General features: G+C 40.5%; 1 protein-coding gene across 2 annotated transcripts in view; it reads right to left on the minus strand.

The window, feature by feature from the left end:
• Positions 1 to 10539: 10539 nt before the first annotated feature.
• The window catches only part of TRIM67 (tripartite motif containing 67), a 77573-nt gene continuing 63278 nt past the window's right edge, over positions 10540 to 24834 (minus strand). For both annotated transcript variants that reach the window (XM_027859193.1, XM_027859192.1), the window contains 3 exons: positions 23944 to 24247; positions 13020 to 13182; positions 10540 to 10605 (listed from right to left, as the gene is read on the minus strand). In XM_027859193.1, coding sequence (XP_027714994.1) covers positions 10540 to 10605; positions 13020 to 13182; positions 23944 to 24247 — 533 coding nt within the window. The remainder of the gene's footprint in view (positions 10606 to 13019; positions 13183 to 23943; positions 24248 to 24834) is intronic.

The following is a 24834-nucleotide window of genomic DNA, read 5'->3' on the forward strand; positions in this document are numbered from 1 at the left end:
AATCTGGATAATTTATATTTTTGTAGATATTTATCCATTTCATCTAGATGGTCAAATTATTGGCATATAATTGGGCAAAATAGCTCCTAACATTTGTCTTAATTTCTTCTTCATTGGTGTTGAATTCACTCTTTTGTTTTGGATATTAGTAATTTGGTTTTCTTCTTTCCTTTTTTTAAATCAAATTAACCAATGGTTTATCTATTTTATTGTTGTTGTTTTTTTTATAAAACCAGCTTGTAGTTTTATTTATTAGTCCAATGATTTTCTTACTTTCAATTTTATTAATCTCTCCTTTGATTTTCAGGATTTTCAATTTGGTGTTTAATTAGGGATTTTTAATTTGTTCTTTTTCTAGTTTTTTAGTTGCATGCCCAATTCATTGATCCGTTTTTTCTCTGTTATTGATGTAAGCAATTTGAGATATAAATTTACCCCTAAGTACTACTTTGGCTGCATCTCATAAATTTTGGTATGTTGTCTCATTGTTTGTAATTTTCTTTAATGAAATTATTGATTATTTTTATGATTTGTTCTTTGACCCATTTACTTTTTAGGATTAGATTATTTAATTTCCAATTAATTTTTCATCTCTCTTTCCATTGTCCATTATTGAATGTAATTTTTATTGCATCATGATCTGAAAAGGATGCATTTACTATTTCTGCCTTTCTACATATTGTTGTGAGGTTTTCACAGTATTTTTTTTAACATGGTATTCTTTTAACATGGTCATGAGTCACAGAACACTGTAATCTTCAAAGAATCAAAATTTCCAGGGATCCTAAGGACTACAGTGTGATGCATGGTGGGTCTTAATAGGTCCATCATCCAAAGACAATTACATGCAATAGATGGTGTAAAAGATATTACTCCTGAAATGTACAATTGGAAAAGGTGAGCTAGCCATGTAGCAAGAATAATAGATTGATAGTCTGATTGTTGCATTGATAATCACAGAATTTTAAAACCAACATCACCTAGGTAAGCCAGCCTAGCCGAAGTAGCAAGGCACTGTGAGAGAAAGACAGAATATGCATACGCCAGGCAAGTCAAACCATCTTGAACACCACCTCCCTTCAGACCCTTGTGGAGATAGGACAGGACCCTGAGCCCAAAGACCACAGAATAGCAGTGCCCTTCAACCCTCCAGTCCTTCTTCAAGCTTGGTCCTTGATGCCACCATCAAGATGAGCAACTCTTGTGGACATGCAACCTGATGACTGTCCCAGCAGGGTCTGCAGCTCCTGCTTCTTCCACAACCACAGATACTGAAGACCCAGACAAGGATGTTCTCTAAATTCTTTGTTGTAGGGAAAAGAAACATTGACCCCAAGGATTTAACAATTAAAACAACAGCAACTCCAAACACTAACAGAAAAACTTATCTCGGCTGTATTTGGGAACAGAGTACCGTTCTTCTTTCATCAATCTGGTGATCTATGGAACTGACTGGTAGAAAGAGTTCAAACCAAAGCGAAACCAGAGATCTGGAGATGAGTAATAATCACAGACCACATCTTCCTACACGTTGTTGGCAGTGTCAAAAGAATTTATTTCAAATCTGGTTAAGACAGTGGTAAAACTTAGGTTTTCCAAAAAGTAATACATAAAGTTCAACCAGATCCCAAAAGACCAAAAAACACTTGTGTTTCCAATTCAAAAAATACAAATGCTTGCAGCTACCAATACAAAAATTAGAAAAAAGTTTTCTTTCCTTTCCTCCTGTCTCCAGTAACACATGAGCACAGATGTGACCAACAACTGTCACTAACTCCCAACAATGAACAACAGAAAATGACCACACTACAGGAGGAACGAGGATGGGTAAAGAGACGTGGAAATTTTTTTTAACAACCAAACAAGACACAAATTTTTTTCATACTTTTAAAGTTCCTTTGCCAACATTTAAACTAACATCTTTCATGCGTCATACAATAGTTTGGTGCAAAGGCAGCAATTCTATTTCATGCATTTTAACACTCCTGCTTTGCCCCATGGTGCCTCTTGGCTGTGCTTCCATTCACTGCTGATTGAGAAAGCCTGGTGTGTAGTTATTTTTAGCCACAATGTTGAGGGGAAGGGTTCGAGTCCATAGCCACCATTTTTTCTCTTCCCTCCACCTCAAATCCCACTCACTCCTTCCCCCACCCCTAACACTGAGGTGGCCCCTATCTTGTTCATGCTTAAACACCTACCAGAAATATCTTTCCTGAGACTGATGCTTATCCTGGGACTCAGCCTCATGGTTTTATCCTCAAGTGTATCATGCAACATCCACAGGTGATGAACTTTGACTGTTTGGGAAAATACAAATAGATGCCCACAGAAGAAACCACACTGTGACTAATCTCCCAATTCCATATCTACCTAAAAATAGTTTAATTCATTTAAAGGGCTAGTAAACTCCCATTGGAGATGGTTCAAGGGAAGTCCAGGCATTTATCAATTACCTAGAAACATCTTAATACTCTTAAAGTTACTGCCTTTTAGATCTGAGTTTGGTTTGTATCTTGTCATATGTCCAGACACGCATATGTAAGGATGCTCATGGTGGGTGAGGCCCTCAGTCATAAAAACAGCATGCTATCTGATGAGTGATTGTGTGTGTGTGTGTGTGTGTGTGTGTGTGTGTGTGTGTGTGTGTATGAGCACCAATCTTGAATGAGGAGGCAGAAGCCCTGACCCATCTCTTCGCCTGGTCTATAAGGGTTTCTGCCCATTTGATGCCTTGATTACTAACAATGAGAACACTGACACTTATAACACTTGCATAAGGTGACTCATTAAAACTAGCCCCACTTAAAGCTAGAGCACTTGGGATTTTTTAGTAGTCAAAATAGGCCTGTTTTCAGTGCCTATTTATGCCCCTAATCAGGCCAGCCATCCTGCCAATATACACTGATGATCACCAAAGATGCAGGAGAGTAGATCAGTGAAAAACCCCTGTACAATCAACTATTCTATAGATAGGGTTCATTAGCAAAGGTTTCAGAGATGATGGCTGCTTTTTTTTTTTTTTTAAGGCTTCTTGCTGTTCCTTGGAGAAGACGCTCCATCTCCAGACTTCTGGCATTTTCACTGACTTTCCCATGCCTGGAATGCTCTCCCTTATCCTCCCCCCCCCACTTCCCTATCTTCCTTCAGGTACTAGCTCAAATCCCATCTCCTTCAGGAAGCCTCTCCAAATTCCCCTTAATTCTAGTGCTTTTCTTCTGTTGATTATCTCCAATTATTCTCCATATAGCTTGTTTGTACATAGCTGTTTACATGCTGTCTCCCCTACCAGACTGTAAGTTTCTTGAAAGCAGGGTTTGCCTTTTACTTTTCTTTATATCCCTAGTATTTCAGAAGTGCCTGGCACATAATAATTGCTTAATACTCATTAATTGACTGACCATGCATTTTCACAACAGCCAGTAGAGGTAGGTTACACTGTGATAATAGTAATTGTCCCATTTTACAGATGGGGAGGCTGAGGCACAGAGAGATTAAGTAATTTGCATGGGACCACACAGTGAGTCAGTAACAGAGCCAGAGTAAAAAGTTTCAACTTCAGAAGCCTGCAGTCAGGACCTGGTAGTTTGGACAATAAATACTACTACTTCATATCTTCTTTCAGTTCCTTTCCAGTTTGAACTGCTTTGATTTTTTTTTTAATACCCAAAAAGTAATCCTTAAGGGATACTATCACTGCAAGAAAAAAAAAAACAAAAACAAAAACAAACCCCAAACAAACAGAACCAAAATTAGCTACTTTTAGAAAAGAGAAATCCTGAGGATAATATAGTCCTTTTATTTGCTGTTTGTCTTCTAACCAAGTTTGAGAATGTTCCTTCCTAACCAGTTAAAGCCCCTATGTCATTGACCTCTCTTTTCTGAGAAGACTGAGAACTCTGTTTTCATTCTAAAGGCAACGGCTCAATTTTTTATGGATGGTGGGGTAGACAGGGAGCATCTCCTGAGGTGAGTATAGGTGTGGGAGTCTAACATTGTCCCTTTTGTTTAGGGTTAGATATCACTAGATCTGCCTCACTAAGTTATTTCCCCTAGAGTTAATGAAATGCAGTCAAAAACTCCATTTTGATGCTGGTGTTGGAGGAAAAAACACATTACAGCTGTTGCAGATTATGCTTCCTGGGTTACTATGGAAGAAATGGCTGATTCATCACTTTGCATGTGAAGCAGCATGGTTAGAGAGTATCTAGATAAGAGTGTCTATATAAGTTGTATTGCAAGGCGCCTAATAATTTTGTTTTTACAGTATTCACAAATTCTACTTCCAAAGAGCATTTTATCCACCACCCCTATTCATGAGAATCTGGGAAGAGGAAGCAGATGGTTCGGTATTAGAGCCAGTCTTATGATGCATTAGCTACAGGATGAGTGACAAATTTTGATCTTTTTTTAAGGGCAGGCTTTAGTAAAGCAGAGGGCACAGAGTACTTGGAGGGGGAGAAAATTATGTTTAGTTGTTTTTCAGTCGTGTTTTTCCAGACTCTTTGTGACCCCTTTTGGGGTTTTCTTGGCAAAGATACTGAAGTGGTTTGCCGTTTCCTTCTCCAGCTCATTTTATAGATGAAGAAACTGAGTGACTCAAAACTTAAGCAACTTGCATAGGGTCACACAGCTAGTGTCTGAGACTGGATTTGAACTCAGGAAGATAAGTCCACACCCAGCACTCTATCCATTGTGCCAACTAGCTGCCCGAAGAGAGGGATAGGGAACATTGTAGAGTGGGACAAAGGGCCTTGCCTCCCAGAAATAGTCCCAGGTCTCTTGTAAGGCATATTGCCCAGAGGAACTTGGAGGCTCACAGGTTCAGGTAGCATCTCGATACACATTTCTAAAATGTTTATATCAGTTACATTGTGGTCTAGTTACCTTTGCCTATATTCTCTATATGTTGGACTTAGAGGTTTTCCAAACATCAGAACACAAAAGTGAATAAGGTAAAGCAAGATTATATATGATGTTTCACCTTGTCCTAGATCAAGCTCTAGGAATCTCTGCTCTGAAGTTCTCTTGGATACTTTAAAGAGATGTAAAAAAAAAAAAAAAGAAAAGAAAAACACCAAACTGTATCACCACTGAATAATGTACAAGAACTACTTTAGGATAACATTATTTACAATGGAACGAGATCCTTAATATTTCAAACTACTTCACATTTCATCCTTTCTCACTAAACTTGCTTGATAAAATTAATCAAGCAAATTTCATAGCTGGCCTATTATAAACTCTTGATAAGTTTTTTTTTTTTTAAATGTACAAAGGATGACATTACCATATAGTAACACAATAGAGACTCTGATGAGAGACAATAACTCTGTACTATTCCATCCTGAGTCCTAGGAGCCCAGTATTTGCGGAAATGACTCAATCTTTTTTTTTTTTAATGCCCCAGAGACAAAGGTGAGTTTGTGCAGGCTTGCCCCTCCCTCTGACATCTGTCTGTGGTCTCAGTAAACTGGACATTGCTTTGAACTAACACAGAGGAAAGAATGAGGAAGTACAGCTCCATCCAATTTGTAGGAGTTTTCATTTTAAGGTGTTGATTATGGAAGGTTGGATTATCGACTGCCTTCCACACCGTCTATACTTAAGTAGTGGGTGCTGAGAGGAAAAAAGCAGAGGGAAGTCTTTCCCAAAGGTCACATTTTAGTCACTAGTTTCTCTTCAGCCTCCACATAATCAAGGCCACCTGAAACCTTAGGTGTTTTCAGCTTCCTATTGGAAACAGACATAAGTTGTTTTAGGGGGAGAGGTGGATTTAGTATTTCTGGGTGCTGCAAAGAGTCTTCTCTTCCCTCCTTTTCTGTTCCCAGTCTACAAATCAGTACAAACTTCTCTGAATCCTCCGTACCTCTCTTCTCCTCCATCTCTGGGAAGTCAGATACTATGGGCCTCTATTTACTTGAGCATGGGTTAAAGAAAGCTGGGAGAGAGGGGTTTTAGCCTACCTCTTCCTATTACTCTAAGCAGGAATTGTCTGCATCCCCTAATGCCACATCCTGGGTGGAAAAGATTTTTCGTTTTGGAAGGTTGAACAATCCCAATAGATGTTCTGGCAGGTCTTACCATACTAGAAAGATGTCCAATACAGGCTTTTCTATGGACAACAGACTGCCTATTGCCCGAGGTTTAGACCAAGGGCAGAAAGGCTCTTCACCACAAGTTGGCCAGCAGATAATGTTGTTTTTTGTTTTGTTTTGTTCACAGTAATTCACAAGGACTGTTTCTAAGGCATGATAAGGTTGTAATCTGCACCCAAACGAATAACATCAAGGATTTTCTTTTTAGTATTGAAGGAGCTCCAAGGAGCTGATTTCTACCTCATTCTCCTTTCCTTCAAGCCACAGATTTTAAGACTCTATGTGGGAAGTTGTCACAGGTCCCAAGGTCCATTCTGGCCCTTAGCCAGCTCTCACAAATAACAATAGTTTACAAAGCGCTTCGCATACATTATTATTTCACTTGATTAAATGCCATCACTATTTTCAAAAGTAGAGAATTATCCCAAGCTCATTGAAGTGATCTAGCTTAATTGCTGTCATTGACTGACTCTAGAAACTTAATATCTTTTAAGTCTTGGACATCTTGGACATTCTGTTTGGCTTCTTTCCGGTCACAGTTTAGGGAAAGAAGAAAGCCTCTGTGGCATCATATGCTTCTTTTCGTTTGTTTCAGATGCCTCTGGAGACAAATCAGTCCCTAGCAGTTTGACCTCATCTTTTTCTTTTCTTTTTTTTTTTTAAAGGCAATTGGGGTTAAGTGACTTGCCCACACAGTGTCACACAGCTAGTCAGTATCAAGTATCTGCTGAGACCGGATTTGAACTCAGGTCCTCCTGACTTCAGGGCCAGTGCTCTATCCTCTGAGCCACCTAGCTGCCCCTTTGACCTCATCTTTTTCAAAAGAAGCTGTGTGTCTCTCTCTTACAGCAGTGGAAACTGCTGGTCAAAACACCTGAGGTGGGAATGTAGAATCTGTCATTACCTCCATCTCCTGATACCACAAAAAAAAATTCTTGGGTTCATCTCCACTGGTTCTTCCTGGAAAATCAACCCAGAGTCATGATCCTCAGAAACAATTTGCAAGAAGAGACAACAAAGTCCCTACTTGAACAACGGGAGAGAGAGAGAGATGGAGTTAAATCCACATAGGCAGTGGCAAAGTTCCCTCTGTTTGACATTCTCTTGAAGGTTCTGGCAGGAAACAGACCTACTCAGAAACCGTCGAAGGAAGAACTGCCTTCCTCCTTCTTGGAAACTGCTGCACTCAGAAGTCAAGTCTGGAAGAGGATATTTTCTAGGACAAAGTTCAGTGGTAGTTTAGTCACAACAATCCCATGCAATGCCTATTCCACTCTCCCTCTTCCTGGAGAAAGCAGGATGAGAGGGTTCCCCAGGATATTCAAGATCTGGAAGCATGAGATCTGAGGTAGGCTTGTTGGATCCACTGAATAAAAGATCAAAACCTGCACAGCATCGACCGGTGCTTAGTAAGAAACCTAATATATAAAGAAGACTCTAGAACCTAAGAAAAACACAGTTGGTTTCGGCTCACAGATGAAAGTAAGAAGAGATTCAGCAGGTAGGTTAGCCCTCAATCTCAAAAGTAAGAGGCCTGATAAAACATATTCTTCAAGAAAAGGAAAGAGAAATCACTTGTTGCTATCAGATGGAATTGCTTATTTATGTTGCTTCCTTCATTTCATTCTTGATACAAAAGTGTATGTCTCTGTTGGATGGTAGGGTGGGAACTGGGAAGAAGTCTGGATGATCACAGGTAAGCCAGGGAAACTGAAGACAGGAGTCTTAGCATGCTTCACTTCTCAGACATACCTATTGTGCCATCTCCTCCTTTCCAAAGGTCCTGGTGTCACTACAAATTTCCTCTGTCTTGACTGCTGCTTTTGAGCCCTCAATGGTCTTCTTGTCCACATAATGAGCAGATGAAGTATGCTTTCCAAGCTGGTGTCCAACTGCTGCCAACCCATATAAGCAAAGGAGATTACAGTGTGACTCCAATCTACAGACTTAACTCTGGGCACAAGCCTATGGACTGGTTTGGTTGTGTATCTTGAAAAAAAATAGCATGCCAATTCACAAGCTGTGCTTCTGGATGAATGAGTATGCAGGCAAAAAATGAGAACTATGCAGCTGTGCACATAGTTCTATACCCAGAAAATCTGGCCCATGGAAAGGGCAGAAGTGTTAGATATAGTGTTGCCCTCCAGAGCTACCCGTATCATCTACTGTTGGCATAAGTCTCGTTAAGTCCTGGCCACCTTGACCAAATTCAACTGTGAATTGTGTGGATGATACTGAGGTGTAGCATTTACTTTTTGTGTGGTGCCTCTGAGAACATCCTCTCTGGTGATGGTATCTGAGGTGGGCAGGGCAGAGGCAAATGTTCTGAGAAAAAAACGTGTCCAATGGGATTGCAAGTTTGACTTAGGGCAGGCTCATAGTGGTCTGGGGATCCTGGAGTGAGTCACCTCCAGCAGTTACAGAATCCCCAAAGTTAGGCCAGTATTGGGATTCCCTGGTGAAGGGTATGAAACAGCACTTACCATGGCATCTGACTAACTGGGATGTCTTGATCATGTTCAACTTTGTGGTACTGGAAGACAGGGTGCAATCCCAGAGCTTTGTTTGCTTCTTTTGCAATGACTGGGTACACCATGGATCTCAAACACCATCAAGGTCCCAGTTCAGCGGTAAGCACAAGGTATTACTGACCCATTTCCTACCCTCACCAGTAGACCAACCATTATAAAATTCACACTACCTACCCACCCCTGAGACCCCAGGGCAGAATTTTCATTGACTTCATTGGCATTTTTGCTCACAGATTTAGGTTTTGAGGCAAATGGGTATGGGGAGTAAGAAGTCCTATTATGACTACTTACTTGCTTGTGACTCTGAGACTGACAATGCTAGGAAGGGCAACTCCAAGGCCAACAACTCTCCAGTCACCTCTTTCTTAGGTTCTTTGTAAGTCAGCCTTACAAGTAAGGCTCAAACAGTATTTTCCCAGCCTGCTCTCCTCCAAGGAGAAACATGAGTAGCCAGAACAGTGGTATCTTTTTTTTTTTTAGCTAGGATAGAGGACTACTGGTGATCAATCAATTATCAAGAATTTATTAAGCACCCACTATGTGCTAGCCCCTGGCAGTTCCAAATGAGGAACAGAAGGATTCCTTGCAAAAGAACATGGAGATCATTTCTGCTCTATCGGAACTAGGGATGAAAATTGATTGTTAAGCTTTTAGTGAGCATTTATACTTTAGAAATCAGCAAATGCTACAAATCAAGGCTTGACTTATTGTTTTGTTGATTGTCTAGACTTAAAGTGATGGAGAAAATGTTAATGATTAAGACTAAACTTAAAAGTGTTTTGTGCATGTATTTTCCCCCAGAGAGCTGGTTGTTAGCCATTGACCAGCAAATCATTAATTGGAAGTCAGTTTCCAGGAAGGGATATGCCACCTGGGGATAGGTTGTGATTTGCTCAATAGATTTTCAGGAAAACTCTAGTATTTGCATTAGAGCATTTAGGTAGATGTGTATATTTGTGTGTGTGCATTTGTGTGTCTGTTTTAAGGTAGATCTTAGTTAAGGAAGGAGAAGGGAATTGCTGGACTACAATACAGATGAGTCAGATATTGCAAGTTCTAGGAAAGCCATTCTGTGAAGTCCAGAACAAATCAATGGAAAAGCTGGAATCCAGGATCCATTCATTTCTCTATGTCCTGGATTACTTCATGTGCAGGGATTAATGCTATGCAAACAGTAGGTGCTTAATAAATGTTTTTTTTAAATTGCATTCTTAAACTAGACTGATACCAGCAGGCACCAGGTAGCAGACTATAGACTCCTGAGGGAAGAAATTGGAGATGTTAGTGATAAGGAATGAGTTTCCTGTCCCAAGAGGAGAGTCTAGCAATCTTAAGACTGCAAAGAAGTAGGGGAATCTCAGAAAGAAGGCAAAACACACAGCATACTCCATTTAGTACTGAGAATTAAACATCTGTCTTTGCCCTTTCTGGAAGTGTCATTCTCAGGATCAAGAAATGGAAACCCAAAAAACTAATTCCCATTTTAAAATGAGTTATAAGAAACCTACACATACCACCTAGACTTGCTATCTCACTCACCTGTTAAAACTCCCTTTCTCGCGATTAGGGGAAGGAACTCTGACTTCTGAGGTTCTCAGAGCTTAATCTCAAGCTACCCCAATCTCCCACCCCATCCTAAAGAGCTCTGCTGTGGAAAAGTGAGGCTATGAGGATAAAATGTACAGATCATACACCCACATCTGTATGTGAAAAGGGACTTGTGATGAGGAGACCCATTCCTGATTCTCCATAGGAAAAGTTTTTTACATGGTCTTCAGTGGCTACTGGGCTGCCCTCCTCATTTGACCATTTTGTGTTACTCAGAACAGATTCTGTGCTAAATTTGAAGAGAGGGATGGCTGGGCTTCTCTCAGGGAGGATCTTCTCACTGAAGATCATCAATGTCTGTGATTTCAGTTGCCAGACAGTTTTTGCTGCCTGGTATTCAGCGGCACCTCTAGTCCTGTGTGCAGAGTGACCTGAAGAAAGAAGAGGGGATAGCTATGGGTTATCCTGTTGTCCCAAATAGGATATTTAAAACAGCCTAGAAACCACATGGATAGTGGCTGTGGTGATTTGTGACACAGGCCCAGAAAGCACTCTCATTCCTTCCTTCTGAAATCACCTTCCATTTACACCACATATATCTTGCCAGACAATTATTTCCATATTGCCTTCCCCATTAGACATTCCCCATTAGACATTAGACAATGTGAGTTCCTTGAGAATAGAAACTTTTTGCTTTTCTATGTTATCTCCAGCCTCAACAGATAATAAGCCCTTAATGAATGCTTGTTGGCCAACTGACTGCTGTGTATGCAGAAGACCCAAGCATGAGAGGCAGTTCTACTCTAACTGTGGGCAGCATTACAGAATTTGAGAGGTGGAAGGGACCCCATTGAGCATGTAGTCCAACATATACATACATGAGAAGAATCCTCATTATAACCTACCTGACCAGTGTTTATCCAGTCTCTGTTTGAAGACCTCTAAGGTTTGGACAGCTCCAATTGTTAGCAAGCTTTTTCTGATATTTAAACTATTTGCTTCTTTGCAATGTCCAATCATTGTTCCTGGCTCTGTCCTCCAGGGCCAAACAGAACAAGTCTAATCCCTCTGTAAGGCTGCCTTTTGGGGCATCTAGGTAGTGCAATGGATAGAGCGCTGCCCTGGAGTCAGGAGGACCTGAGTTCAAATCTAGTCTCAGACACTTAGCAACTATGTGGTCCTGGGCAAGTCACTTAACCCTCATTGCCTTTAAAAAAAAGAACTGCCCTTCAAGTACTTGAAAACAATCATCATGTCTCCTCCTCTATACTCCCCCTCCAAGTCTTCTCTTCTCCAGGGAGGTCAACATGCCCAGGTTCTGGTCCTTCACTGTATTGGTTGCTTTCCTCTGGGCACTCTCCACTTAACCATGTCAAGTCAGCAAACTTAAATATGTGAAGCACTTATCATATATCAGGCACTGTGCTAAGCAGTGGGGATAACAAGAATGAACATGTGGTGCCCAGAATTGAGTCCTAGAGAGAGGTACTAAACATAGCACTCCAGGTGAGACATGAGCAGAACAGAGAGTAGGCCTCTCTTTTCCTGGAAGATATGTCTCTCTTCATGCTGTCCAGGACTGAAGCAGAATTTTTGGCTGCCACATTATTCTGCTGACTCTTCTCGACGCTTTGGTACAATAAAACACCTATATCCTTTTCAGAGCAATTACTGTTTAACCGTGCCTCCCCTACATTGTACTTGCAATGTTGATTTTTCCTCCACTTGAATATAAGACTTTACCATTTTCCCTATTGAATTTTATCTTATTAGAGTCAACCCAATGCTCTAGCCTGACAGTATCCTTTTGGATCCTAACTCTCATCTTGTGTTTTAGCTATTCCATCCAAACTGGGTCAGCTGCAAATTTCGTGAGCCTACTACTTATGCCTTTATCCAGGTCATTGATAACAATTTTAACACCTGGGGCCAAACAGAGACCTCTGAGGCACTGCAATGGAGATCAGCCACATTGACATTGAACCACCAAAAACTGCTCTTTAAGTCTGGCTCCGACTCCATCGCTCAACCAGCTCTGACTCCATCTAATAATGATATCATCCAATCCATATCTCTCTATCTTCTCCACAAGATTAGCATGAAATGTAGTAGGAGTTGTGCTAAAATCTAGGTAAAGGTTGGGCTCACACCCATATGTTTTACTTCTACCTCCTCTGCCTCACTGACATTTTGAGGAAATGCGTCTAACCTTGTACCTGATGGGCTTTGGCTTCCACATGTCATCGTCATTAATCTGAGGCTTACATTCAACCCTGGCGATCTCCAAAGAAAGATTCTCCTCCTAGTCCATGTGAGAGCCGTAGGAAAGGTAGTAGGGGAGGAGGACACTAGGGAAGACCTCCATCTGTTCAAATAATCTCCTATAATTATTTTCTTCTGTACATCATTCTCAAAGGGCAGGCACATGAAATAGCATATCAGCACATCTGAGACATACAATTAAAAATCAGTACTCAGGAAGGTCTCCATAACCAGGGAGGTAGTACGTATGATATAGTCTTAGAAGGGGAAACACTATTACTTGCTCCAACTTTTCCATCTCAACTTCCCCGGGTCGGTAGCTTCAGTGAGCTAAAACACCACTGTGTTAACACAGTGTTTAGAACTCTAACAGCTGTTTAGAAACACCTATTTCCTTCCTCTCTTGGTGTAAAAAACCAGAATGTGTGTTGGGCATCATTCCTTCCATCGTCAACAACCTCCAAGAGGCAGGATGGGTTTCAAAGACCACTGTGTAAGCTGGAGCAATGTAGGACTTTATTTATAGGTAGGCTCCCTGAGCTGAGTCTCCAGACCAGTTTGGGACCCAAGGAATTCACTGTACCTGAACATTCCGATTGAGGCTGACAGCTGGCATGAAGACCCCATCCACATGGTCAAAGGCAGTAGGACCTTGTTGTTGCCCATTGATATAGAAGGTCAGAGTATGCTTATTCAGATCCAGAAGTACACCAACTGCAGACCCTTTAAATACACCACCTTCAGTCCTAGGAGAAACCCAGCAAAACCCAGTTACCAATGCTGACCTTAGACTGTTGGTGAAATAGGTGATCACAGAATCATAGATTTAAGGCTGGAAGGGACCTCAGAATCCATCTGTAACTTACTCATTTTACAGATCAGAAACTGAGACCCAGAGTTAAGTGACTCTGCATTGTTTATAAAGCAGTACAGGAGTGTGCTGGTCAATGTTTAATAATTGGCCTGCAGAAGGTGGGGGGAATGCATGCACAAACCTTCAATTTTAATATGTATTTAACACTTTCTTAAATCTAGACAATCAATAAAACAATAATCAAGCCCTGATTTGTGGCATTTACCAATTCCAAAGTGTAAATGCCTACACTGAAAATTTCACAATCAGCTTTAGCAAGTCAGTTAGTAAACCCCTGATGAAATCTCAGCATTAGAGATTCAATCATTTGGCTTTGTTCAATTGAAATCAATTCAACTAACCTTTAAGTACCTACTGTACATAAAGCTTGGTGCTAGGCAATGGGATTAAAAGATTTTTTTTTTTAAAGTCACAGTCCTGGGGCAGCTAGGTGGAACAAGGATAGAGCACCGGCTCTGGAGTCAGCAGGACCTGAGTTCAAATCCAGCCTCAGACACTGGACACTTACTAGCTGTGTGACCCTGGGCAGGTCACTTAACCCAAATTGCCTTGGAAAAAAAAAGTCACAGTCTCTGTCCTCCAGGAGTCAAAAATCAGGTGAATGACCAGATGTAGTCACAAATAAACATTATCTATTAAAATATAATTAAGGAAAAGGCAGTGTGGTACAGTAAAAAGAGTCCTGGATTTGGAGTCAGAGGATGTAGGTATAAATCACACTACTCTGCCCCTTATTGCCCATGTGACCTTGAGCATGTTACTTAATTTCTGTGGACCTCAGTTCCTCAACTGTAAATCTCCACTCCCAAGTACACTCTGTGTACCTGTAACATGGGTGGGCAAGGAGTGGTCCAAATCAAGTAATAGGCCCAAGAAATTCAAGGAGGAAGGGATCACTTTTAATTGGGAGAAAGGGAGAACCACAGAAGTCTTGAAGGAGGTGGTGCCTAACCTTGGGCTTTTAAGAATGAGAATTTCAACAGGTAGCAGTGGGAAGTTACTTCAAGTATGGTGTTAGCAAATCTACAGAGATACAAGAGTGAGCAGATGAAATCAGTAAGAAACAAATAGTAACTTGGCTAGAGCATAGACTATGTGAAAGGGAGCAGTGTAACATAAAGCTGGAAAGCCAGGTTGGAGCCAGGCTGTTGAAGAGCTTGAAAAACAGGCTAAGGAGTTTATATTTCATTTTAAAGCACTAATGAATTACTGAAGGTTTTTTGCTGAGGAGCTTGACTTTATGATACCTACGAATTAGAACAATTACTTTGGTGATTCTGTGAAGGATGGAGTGGTAAAGGTAAAGGACTGGAGTCAGAAAGGTCATTGAGGAAGCCATTATAGTCTAGGAAACAGCATAGTCCAAGTAACAAGAGCTAGAACTAGGGTATTGACAATGTGAGTAAAGAGAAAGGCATAGGGTATGAAAGATGTTGTAGAGCAGAGGTGTCAAACTGTGGGAAACATATTAAAATGTATTTGGGAAACGTTTAACAAAATAGATTAAAATATAATAAAATATATATAATGTTAATATGCCCCTCCTGGATCATTGCCTTGTTGGTAAAGGGGCTTATGTAGCTCAAATTAAACTATGAGCTATGCCAGGCAGGGTTCCCAAGATGGATAAGTCATAGTTGAAAGTCCTGACAAAAGATGATCCACTAGAGAAGGAAATGGCAAATCACTCCAGTGTCTTTGCCAAAAAACCCCCATGGACAATATTAAAATGATAAAAGGTATGATACCAGAAGATGAGCCCCTCAGGCGGGAAGGTGTCCTGCACGTCACTGGGGAAGAAGGGAGGACAACTACAAGAAGCTCCAGAAAGAATGAAGCAGCTGGGTCAAAGCTGAAAAGAAACTCAGCTGCAGATGTGTCTGGTGACTGAAGAAAGTCTGATGCTATAAAGATCAATATTGCATAGGAACCTGGTAACAGCTATGAACCAAGGTAAGCTGGATGTGGTCAATAGGTAATGGAAAGATTAAATATCGGCATCTTGGATGTCAGTGAACTTAAATGGATGGGAATGGGTGAATTTAATTCAGGTGATCATTACATATACAACTGTGGGCAAGAATCCCTTAGAAGAAATGAAGGAGCCCTCACAGTCAATAAAAGGGTGAGAAAAGCAGTACTGGGCTATAATCTCAAAAATGGCAGAATGATATCTGTTTGAGTCCAAGGCAAACCATTCAACATCACAGTAATAAAGTCTATGCTCCAACCACTGATGCCAAAAAGGCCAAAGTTGATCAATTCTATAAAGACCTACAACATCTTCTAGAAATTACACCAAAAAAAGATGTCACATTTGTCATAGTGGATTGGAATACTGAAGTAGGAAATCAAAAGATAATTGTAAAAACAGGCAAGTTTGGCCTTGGAGTACAAAATGAAGCAGCGCAGATACTAAGAATTTTGTCAAGAGAACTCACTAGTCATAGCAAACATTCTTTTTCAACAGCACCAAAGGCATCTCTACACATGGAAATCACCAGATGGTCAATATTGAAATCAGATTGACAATATACTTTGCAGCCAAAGGTGAAGAAGCTCTATACAATCAGTTAAAACAAGATCTGGAGCTGACTGTGGCTCTGATTATGAACTTCTTATTGCAAAATTCACACTTAAATTGAAGTAGGGAAAACCATCAGACCGTTTAGGTATGGCCTAAACAATATCCCTTATGAATACGAAGTGGAAATGATGACTAGATTTAAGGGCAGATCTGGTAGATAAGAGTACCTGGAGAACTATGGACAGAGATTGACAATATTGTACAGAAGGCAACAACAAAAACTTTCCAAAGAAGAAAGAAAAGCAAGAAAGCAAAATGGCTGTCTGATGAAGTTTTACAAATAGTTGAAGAAAGAAGGCAAGTGAAAAGTAATGCAGAAAGGAAAAGATGCAGAATTCCAGAGACTAGCAAGGAGAGATAAGAAAGTTTTCTTAAGTGAGCAATGCAAAGAAATAGAAGAAAGCAATAGGATGGGAAAGACGAGATCTCTTCAAGAAAATTAGAGATATTAAGGTATATTTTCATGCGAAAATGGGCGTGATAAGACAAAAATGGTAGGGAATTAACAGAAATATAAGAGATTAAGAAGAGGTGGCAAGAATACACAAAACAAGTATAGAAAAAAGATGTTAACATCACTGATAAACTGTGGTGTGATAACTGATCTGGAGCCATATAAATGAGAGAATGAAGTCAAGTGGGCCTTAGGAAGCATTACTAACAATAAGGCTAGTAAAGGTAACAGACTTCCAGCTGAGCTATTTAAAGTACTAAAAGATGATGCTGTTAAAGTGTTGTACTCAATATGCCAGCAAATTTGGAAAACTCAACAGTGGCCACCAGATTGGAAAAGATCAGTTTATGTCTTAATCCTAAGAAGGGCAATGCCAAAGAATGTTAAAATTACCAAATAATTGTGCTCTTTTCACATGCCAGCTTAAGATTCTGCAAGCTAAGCTTCAGCAATATATGAACTGAGAATTGCTACAACAGGTAAGCTTCAGCAATATATGAACTGAGAATTGCTACAACAGGTGGTTTTTTGAAGAGGCAGAGGCCTTTGAAGAGGAACTAGATACTGAATTGCCAAATTGCTGGATTATGGAGAAAGCAAGGGAGTTCCAGAAAAACTTCTGCTTCTTTGACTGCACTAAAGCCTTTGACTGTGTGGATCACAACAAAATGTGGCAAGTCCTCAAAGAGACGGGAGCACCAGATCATCTTACTTGTCTCCTGAGGAACCTGTGTGTGGGCCAAGAGGCAACATGGAACAACTGATTGGTTTAAGATTGGTAAAGGAGAATGATAAGGCTGTATATTGTCACATTATTTAACTTATATGCAGAGTATATTGTGCAAAATGCCAGGCTGAATGAATTAAAAGACAGAATTATGATTGCTAGGAGAAATATCAACAATCTAAAAAAATTTAAGGCCAATTTCTCAGATAAAGGTCTCATATCTCAAACATATAGAGAACTTTGCCAAGTTTATAAGAATGCAAGTCATTCCTCAATTGATAAGTGATCAAAGGATATAAAGAGGCAGTTTTTTGATGAAGAAATTAAAACTGTATGTAGTCATATGAAAAGATGCTCTAAATCATTATTAACTGGAGAAATGTAAATTAAAGCAACTTTGAGACATCATTTTATACCTACCAGATTGGCTAAAATGATAGAAGTGAAAAATGACAAATGTTAGAAGGGGTATAGAAAAATTGAGACACTCTTGGTGGAACTGTGAACTAATCCTACCATTTTGGACAGCAATTTGAATTAATGCCCAAAGAGTTATAAAACTGTGTGTGTATATACCTTTTGACCAAGCAATACCACTATTAGGTCTGTTTCCCAAGTTGATCAGGGAAAAAGGAAAAGAACTTATGTGTTCTAAAACATTCATAGCAGCTCTCTTTGTGGTGGCAAAGAACTGGAAATTGAGGGAATGCCCATCAAGTGGGGAATGACTAAACAAGTGTGGTATATGATTGTGATGGAACACTACTTTGCTTTGAGAAATGAGCAGGTTGAGGTTAGAAAAAAACATGGAAAGACTTGCATGAAAAAATAAAGAATGAAATGAACAGAAATAAGACTGTTGTAAACAGTAACAACAATTGTTCAAAGAATAACTGAACAACTAAGTTATTCTGAGTATTATAAATACTTAAATCAACTATAAAAGAGCTGTAAAGGAAGATACTACCCACCTCCAGAGAAAGAACTAATAAGTAGAAGTATGCATAGTATGGTTTTATATATATTTTTATATACATACATATGTGTGTATATCTATATCTATGTCAAATAGTGGCCTTCTCTAGTGTAGGGTGGAGAGAGAGGGAGAGAGACAGTTTGGAACTTAAAGTGTAACAAAAAAAATGAAATTTATAAAAAGAAAAAATAAACCAAAACAAAAAGAAATATCAGAAATCTCAGATATACAGATGATACCATTCTGATGGCATAAAATGAAGAATTAAGAAGACTCTTAATGAGGGTGAAAGAGGAGAGTATAAAATTTGGCTTGAAGCTTAACATCAAAAAAACTAAAATCTTGGCAACTAGTTCCATCACTTCCTGGCAAACAGAGGGAAAAGAAATGGAAGCAGTGTCAGATTTTACATTCTTGGGCTAGAAAATCACTGCAGACGGTGACGATAGCCATGAAATTAAAAAATGATTGCTCCTTGGGAAAAAAGCTATGGCAAATCTGGACAGCATACTAAAAAACAAAGACATCATCTTGCAGACAAAGGTCCTTGTGGTCAAAGCTATGGCTTTTCCAGTAGTATGAGAGTTGGACTATAAGGAAAGCCACATGCCACAGAATCTACATTTTAAAATTGTGGTGCTGAAGAAGAATTTTGAGAGTCCCTTGAACAACAAGGAGATCAAATCAGTCGATACTTTAAACAAATTAATTCAAACTATTCACTGGAAGGTCAAATCCTGAAACAGAAACTTAAATACTTTGGCCACATGGTGAGAAGACAGGACTCATTGGAAAAGAGACTGATGTTGGGAAAGATTAAAGGCAAAAGGAAAAGGGGATGGCAGAGAATGAGATGCATGGATAGTGCCATGAAAGCAATGAACATGAGCTTGGACAGACTTCGGGAGATGGTGAAGGATAGAACCGCTTGGTGTGCTGTAATCCATAGGGTCACGAAGAGTCGGACATGACTAAATGATTGAACAATAACAAATGTTAATATGTAGTTTTCTAAGTTGACTTACCAGCTCAAGGGATCCTTATGTATGGTTTGGTGGCCCTCTTTCTATTTGCCTTTGACACCACTGCTGTAGAGTCAATAGGACTTAGCAAGTGATTAGACTTGGAGAGGGAGAAGGAGAGAAGGAGCCAAGATAATTCCCAGGTTTTGACACTGGATGTTTGGGAGAGTAGGGAAGCAATTTAGAGATGATAGATGTGAAGTTCAACTTGCGACATAAGGAGTCTGAGGTCGGAGCATATAGGCACAGATGTTTCCTGGGCAGCTATAAATTCAGTGTTGATCTAGTGGTCTGGTTTAAGAAGTTCAAAACACTTTTATGTACATTATCTTGTTTGACCTTCATAAACACCTTGTAATTTGGTGGTGCAGTGGGTAAGTAAGAGTGCTGGAATTGGAGGCAGAGAACCTTTGAATCCCAGTTGAATCTCCCCTCTGCTACTACTGCATGTGGATCCTTGAGCAAGTCACAATCTCTCTAGGTCTCAGTTTCCTCCTCTTTAAAATGAGAGAGCTTAGACCTGATGATCTCTAAAGTGCCTTTCAGTTCTAAATTTATGACCTCTATCAGCTCTATCAGCCCGGCCTTCACAGTAGTTCTGTAATCTTCCTTTTTCAGATAAGGAAAGTTTAGAGAGGTTATGACTTGCCCAAGGTCACTCAGTTACACAATGACAGAGTTAACACTCAAACCCAAACCTCTAAGCCCACTACTCATTTTCCTATGGCATGTTGTCTCTCACAAATAAATTCCTTTTAAAATGTAAGTACCCCTGGCAAAGTGAACACAGTAAGTGGTTAGCCCACCTCTTAGTGGGAGTCACCTTATTTGGACATTTTCTTCTTCCTAATTAACTGGGATCAAAGTACTGAGGAGCTCAGAATTTTTATGGGAGAGATTATATTTTGAGCTAGGCCCTCCCTAATTAGGGCAGGTCTCAGTGGGAAGCTGCATAAGGCAGCATGAGGTTACTGAGTATGCCAGGTGGGCAAGTATGTCAGCAAAGTGGGAACAGTGCAGTCAATAGAACTTAAACAACTTTACACTTTTGCCTAGAAATGACTTTACTCCTCACAAAAAATGCTAAAAGAGAGAATTGTAATTAATAGCATAACTTAAAATTCTAGGCCTCTCAGCTCTTTGTTAAAGTATTCAAAGAAGCCAAAGATGGAAAATTGTTCCCTCTAGTCTAGCCTCTTAACAGGATAAATTCAAGATAATCCAGGATAAATTCAAGATAATCAACACAGTGGCAGGGGTGGTGGTGGGGTGAAGAGAAGCAACAGCATTAAGGGACATAGTGGAAAGCTATGGGATTTTAGGAAGGGTCAGATTTTAGGTGGTACTTGAAGGAAGCAAGGGAAGCCAGGAGGCACAGGTGAGGAGGGAGAGATGAAATGCCTTGTATGCTATTCCTAACAGCAAGGAGGACATTATCACTGCATCACAGAGTATGTAGGGGAGCATAGGGAGTAAGAACTTACTATGTGCCTGGCACATAGTAGGTGCTTAATAAATTCTTTTTTTTTTTTTTTTCATTCATTCATCTGGGCCTTGTCTCATTTCCTTTGAGAGAAACTGACATTTCCTCCATGGCAACTACATTCCCAGTCAAAACTGCCAAGGTTCTTTACTCAACTCATAACTACTTCTGTCTGAGCACCTAAGCTCTTTCCTCCCCAGTTGAGTTTAAACTCTAGACCAGGAAACTTCAAAATCCAAACTTCAAATGAAGGGAATTGGAATTCAGTTTGGATTCAGTCAAAGGGCAGCACTTGAGGACCTAGAGGACCACATGTGGTCTCAAGGCCGCAGGTTCCCCACCCCTGCTAGACAGACCCTTGTCAGAGTAGTCAAGGGTCATGTTTTATGTTAACTAACTTTTTCTATCAGTAGTTCATTAAGATGTGAGCTCCTGAGGGCAGGGGCTGTGTTTTTGCCTTTTTTTTTTTTTTAATATCCCTAGCACTTAGCATAATACCTTGAACACAGTAAGAGTTTAATAAATCTTTGTTGACTGACTGAGTAGTCCAAAATAAATCTTCCTTTCAGCCTAACTTCCACTGATGGTACGATCTAAGGCTCTCATTTAGAAAAAAAAAATCCTGCCCATCAACTCATCCTGGTGCTTAAAAACATATTAGAGCTATTTCAGCCTTGGTATCTACTAAAAATTCAAATCCTTTTCTGAGAGGTGATATTTTAAATATCTATGCCTTAGGACAAATGAGTTCATCCCTTATCTGAAAGATTTTTTAATTTGGTTGGAGTAGGAACAGGAAAGAGGAATGAATTTAGGTTATAATGAAGGGGGAGAGAAAGCTTTGAAAGGGGAATTGGAGACACTGAAGATAGCCCTTGTCTTTTCACAATTTTTTTCCCTAATACTGGCTGTGGAAAGGCTCCTTCAACAGTGCAGAGCAAGGATGTGTTTGGGGCTGGGGATTTGGGGTCCTGCACCAAATGTTGGGAACAGAATGGCAAGGCTTGAGCCTGCCATAGACAATCAGAGCTAGTGCTGTTCTGAGAGAGACCACAGTGTGGCAGTACAGGATAGGGAAGTGGTTGATAGCATGGCGACAAAGATGCCATCCTCTGGTAGGTGAAGCCAGCCTTTGTCTTGAACAGATTCAAACATCCTTCTTCCCCAAATTTAACTGTCTCCATACCTACCCCTCCTAGTCTCCTTACTGTTGCCTGAAAGCCTTCTCCAGCAGTATCTTCTATAAGCCTGTGAGCCCCAGATACTGAAGAAATCCAGACTGCCTCCCTCCCTCTGCCTTCTCCCATGGCCTTTCAGTACACATGCTGCCAATGACTCTAAGCCCATCCTCACAGCTTAAACATCTCGAGAAGTGAGAAACTGAAATCAGGGGTGCTCATGAGGTTGTTAGGTTCTCTGAAAATTCTAGTCCCATAAGTTTCCCAGTCTCCATTTCCTTACTAAAGGCTAACTGAGGGCCTCACTGGACAGATCTCTCCTATCTACAGAAAACAGGGAAGAAAGTGACATGGCCTTAAGAATCTGGGCCAGAAGATGGTCACCTATGTTGTAGGGCGTGGGCCAGAGGGTATAGACTGAATTGAGATCCCTCTCCCCTAAAAACAGCCATATACATGCCATTAGGAAAAATACAGTTCTACCCAAAGGAGGTTGAGGAGGGGGTTGGTTTTCAGTTCTTCTCTGGGACCATTTCCCAATAAGAAAAAGATGACTCCTTTCAGAAATATCTGATTGCTATTTCTAAAGAGTTTGCCAGGATGAGCCAAGCAAGACAGAGGAAACCAAAAAATTTCCTTTTGCAGACTCAGTTTCCAGCCTTGCCCTTGAGATTTCTCTAACCCTCTCTGTCCTTTCTGGTTGAAGAGAGAGAATAGCATATGGAAAATCTAGAAGCAAAGTGTGGCTTGGGGCCTTCTCCCTCTCTATTTCTAGGTTTCTCGGCCAGAGGAGAGCGCAGTGACTGATTTCAGTGATTTTCCATTCCTTGTATACCCTGGCAGAGGGTAAAGACGAAATCTCTCTAGAGAAACAGAAAGAGGGCGCTGAGTAGAGAAGGGAGGAGTCAGGCTGGTGCTGTTGCATTCACTGTGGTTAAGGAGAGTGACCAAGGTGACCATGAAATACTGGAGTGAGTCCAGGCATTGCAGATACGTCTCTCCAACCAGGCTAAACAGAACACCATTCTCCCCTGCTGCAACCTACCTTAGGTTGGTCCGGTCTTAGTCAGCCCTCCCCTGGACTCAGGAGGTTACGATAAACCTGTTAACTTAATTCACATAATCTTTTTTAAAAATTCTTTTCTTTCACTCATTTGATTCCAACACTATTTATTGAGAGCTTGCTGTTTATTTTGTGCATATAGTGTGCATATACTCAGTGTGAAGGGATACATAAAGATAAATAAAACATGGTTCTTTTTAGGTATTTTTATCTCCTGTAATTTACTTCTGTTGCCTTATACTCAAGCAAAAGCAGGCAGATAGACAGCAATGTGGTACAGTGGAAAAAACATTCTCTCTGAAGTCATAAGACCTGGGTTCAAATCCTGCCTGTCACACTTACTATCTCTGCGATCTTAGATACATCACCTAACTGAGCAGTCTCAGTTTCCTCGTATGTAAAAGGAGGAGGTTACAGATGGCTTCTGAAGTCTATTCCAGCACTACCTCAATGATTTAGGAGGTACTATGTGCGTGTTTGCAAAGTGAAAAGAAATGGAACCCACTTTCCCCTGAGTAATCCCTGCTAAAATAAGCATGAAAACGGAGTTTAGAACGCAATGAATGCTGGGCAAAGCATGCACACCACAAAGCCAGGGAGGAAAACTATCCTCAATAAGATAGAGGCATAAAACCCCAAAGAACAGGAACCAACTAGTGTCTAATGGCACTTGGCTGTGGTAGCCATTTGATTAAAGAAGAACTGTGAATTTGAGGGAAGTGAGTTTTGGGTTAAAGTGAAAAGCTTCAAGAAATGAGGAAGTTCAATTCACAAGAGACTTTTTTAAAGCTAGGGCACAAATCCTTGTCATGGTTGACTCTGAGGGAGATGGACTGAATAGGAACTAATAAAGGAAGACGTCTGTCATTGTTGCTGCTTTTTCTCAACTTAACTCTTGATCCTAGTACCATTTCGTACTGAGCCAAGTAATCACTTCCTCCTACGTGTGCTCTGGGCCACTTTTCCCTCTTGAAAATAGGGACCAAGAATAACTAAAATGTTTCCCAACATCCCAGATGATGATGATTATAGAACAGAAGAAGAGAAGGACACCACTCACATGGAAATGTTCATTCAGAGAGCCCCAGTGAGCCCAGATCATAAGGGAGAGCATTAATAATAGTCAAGCCCAAGACCACTCACCGGTTGGTGTGGGAGTTGCAGTGCATGAACCAGCTTCGGTTATTGTCCACGTACATGGCCCAGGCCTTGTCATCCTTGCCCAGCATCATATCCTTGACCACATTAACTCTGGCTACACCAAAAGCTGGATCCGGATGGTTGTCGTATCGGTCCACGTGGAATTCCCAGTAATGGACTCCCTTGGAAAAAGCTGCTGTGCCCAGCACTACCCGGTCATCATAACTGCTACATGTAGCTGTCTGGTTGTCATTTGATAGGACGATGTCCCGGTGGCCAGAGTTGGGATCGAATGTGAACCAGGCCACTGTACCAGAAAGAGATGAGAGAGAGAGAGAGAGACAGAGAGAGAGAGACAGAGACAGAGACAGAGACAGAGACAGAGACAGAGAGAGAGAGACAGAGAGACAGAGAGAGACAGAGAGACAGAGACAGAGAGAGAGAGAGAGAACTTAAATAGCATAGAGTTGGTGGCACAGTGGATAGTACACTGAGCCTAGAATCAGAAAGACCCGAGTTCAAATTCACACTCAGACATTTACTTGCTGGGTGACCCTGGGCAAGATATGTAACCTCTGTTTGCCTAAGTTTCCTCAACTGGGAAATGGGGTTAATAATAGCACCTACCTCAACAGGGTTGCTGTGATGATAAAATGAGATAATAATTATAGAAGGGTCTAAGCTCAGTACCTGGCACAAAGCAGGTACTATATAAATACTTTTTCCCTTCTCAGTCTGACAGAAAAAGGGCTCCGCACAGCTACCAAAGTGATTATTCCTAAAATATTGATCTGACCATGTCACTCCCCTACTCAGTAAAATCCAGTGGCTCCCTATTAGTTCTAGAATCAATTATGAACTCTTCTGTTTATCAGTCCCCACCTGGTCCCAACC

This window comes from Vombatus ursinus, unplaced genomic scaffold (genome assembly GCF_900497805.2).
Source record: "Vombatus ursinus unplaced genomic scaffold, bare-nosed wombat genome assembly UNPS02014160.1, whole genome shotgun sequence".
Classification (NCBI taxonomy): Eukaryota; Metazoa; Chordata; class Mammalia; order Diprotodontia; family Vombatidae; genus Vombatus; species Vombatus ursinus.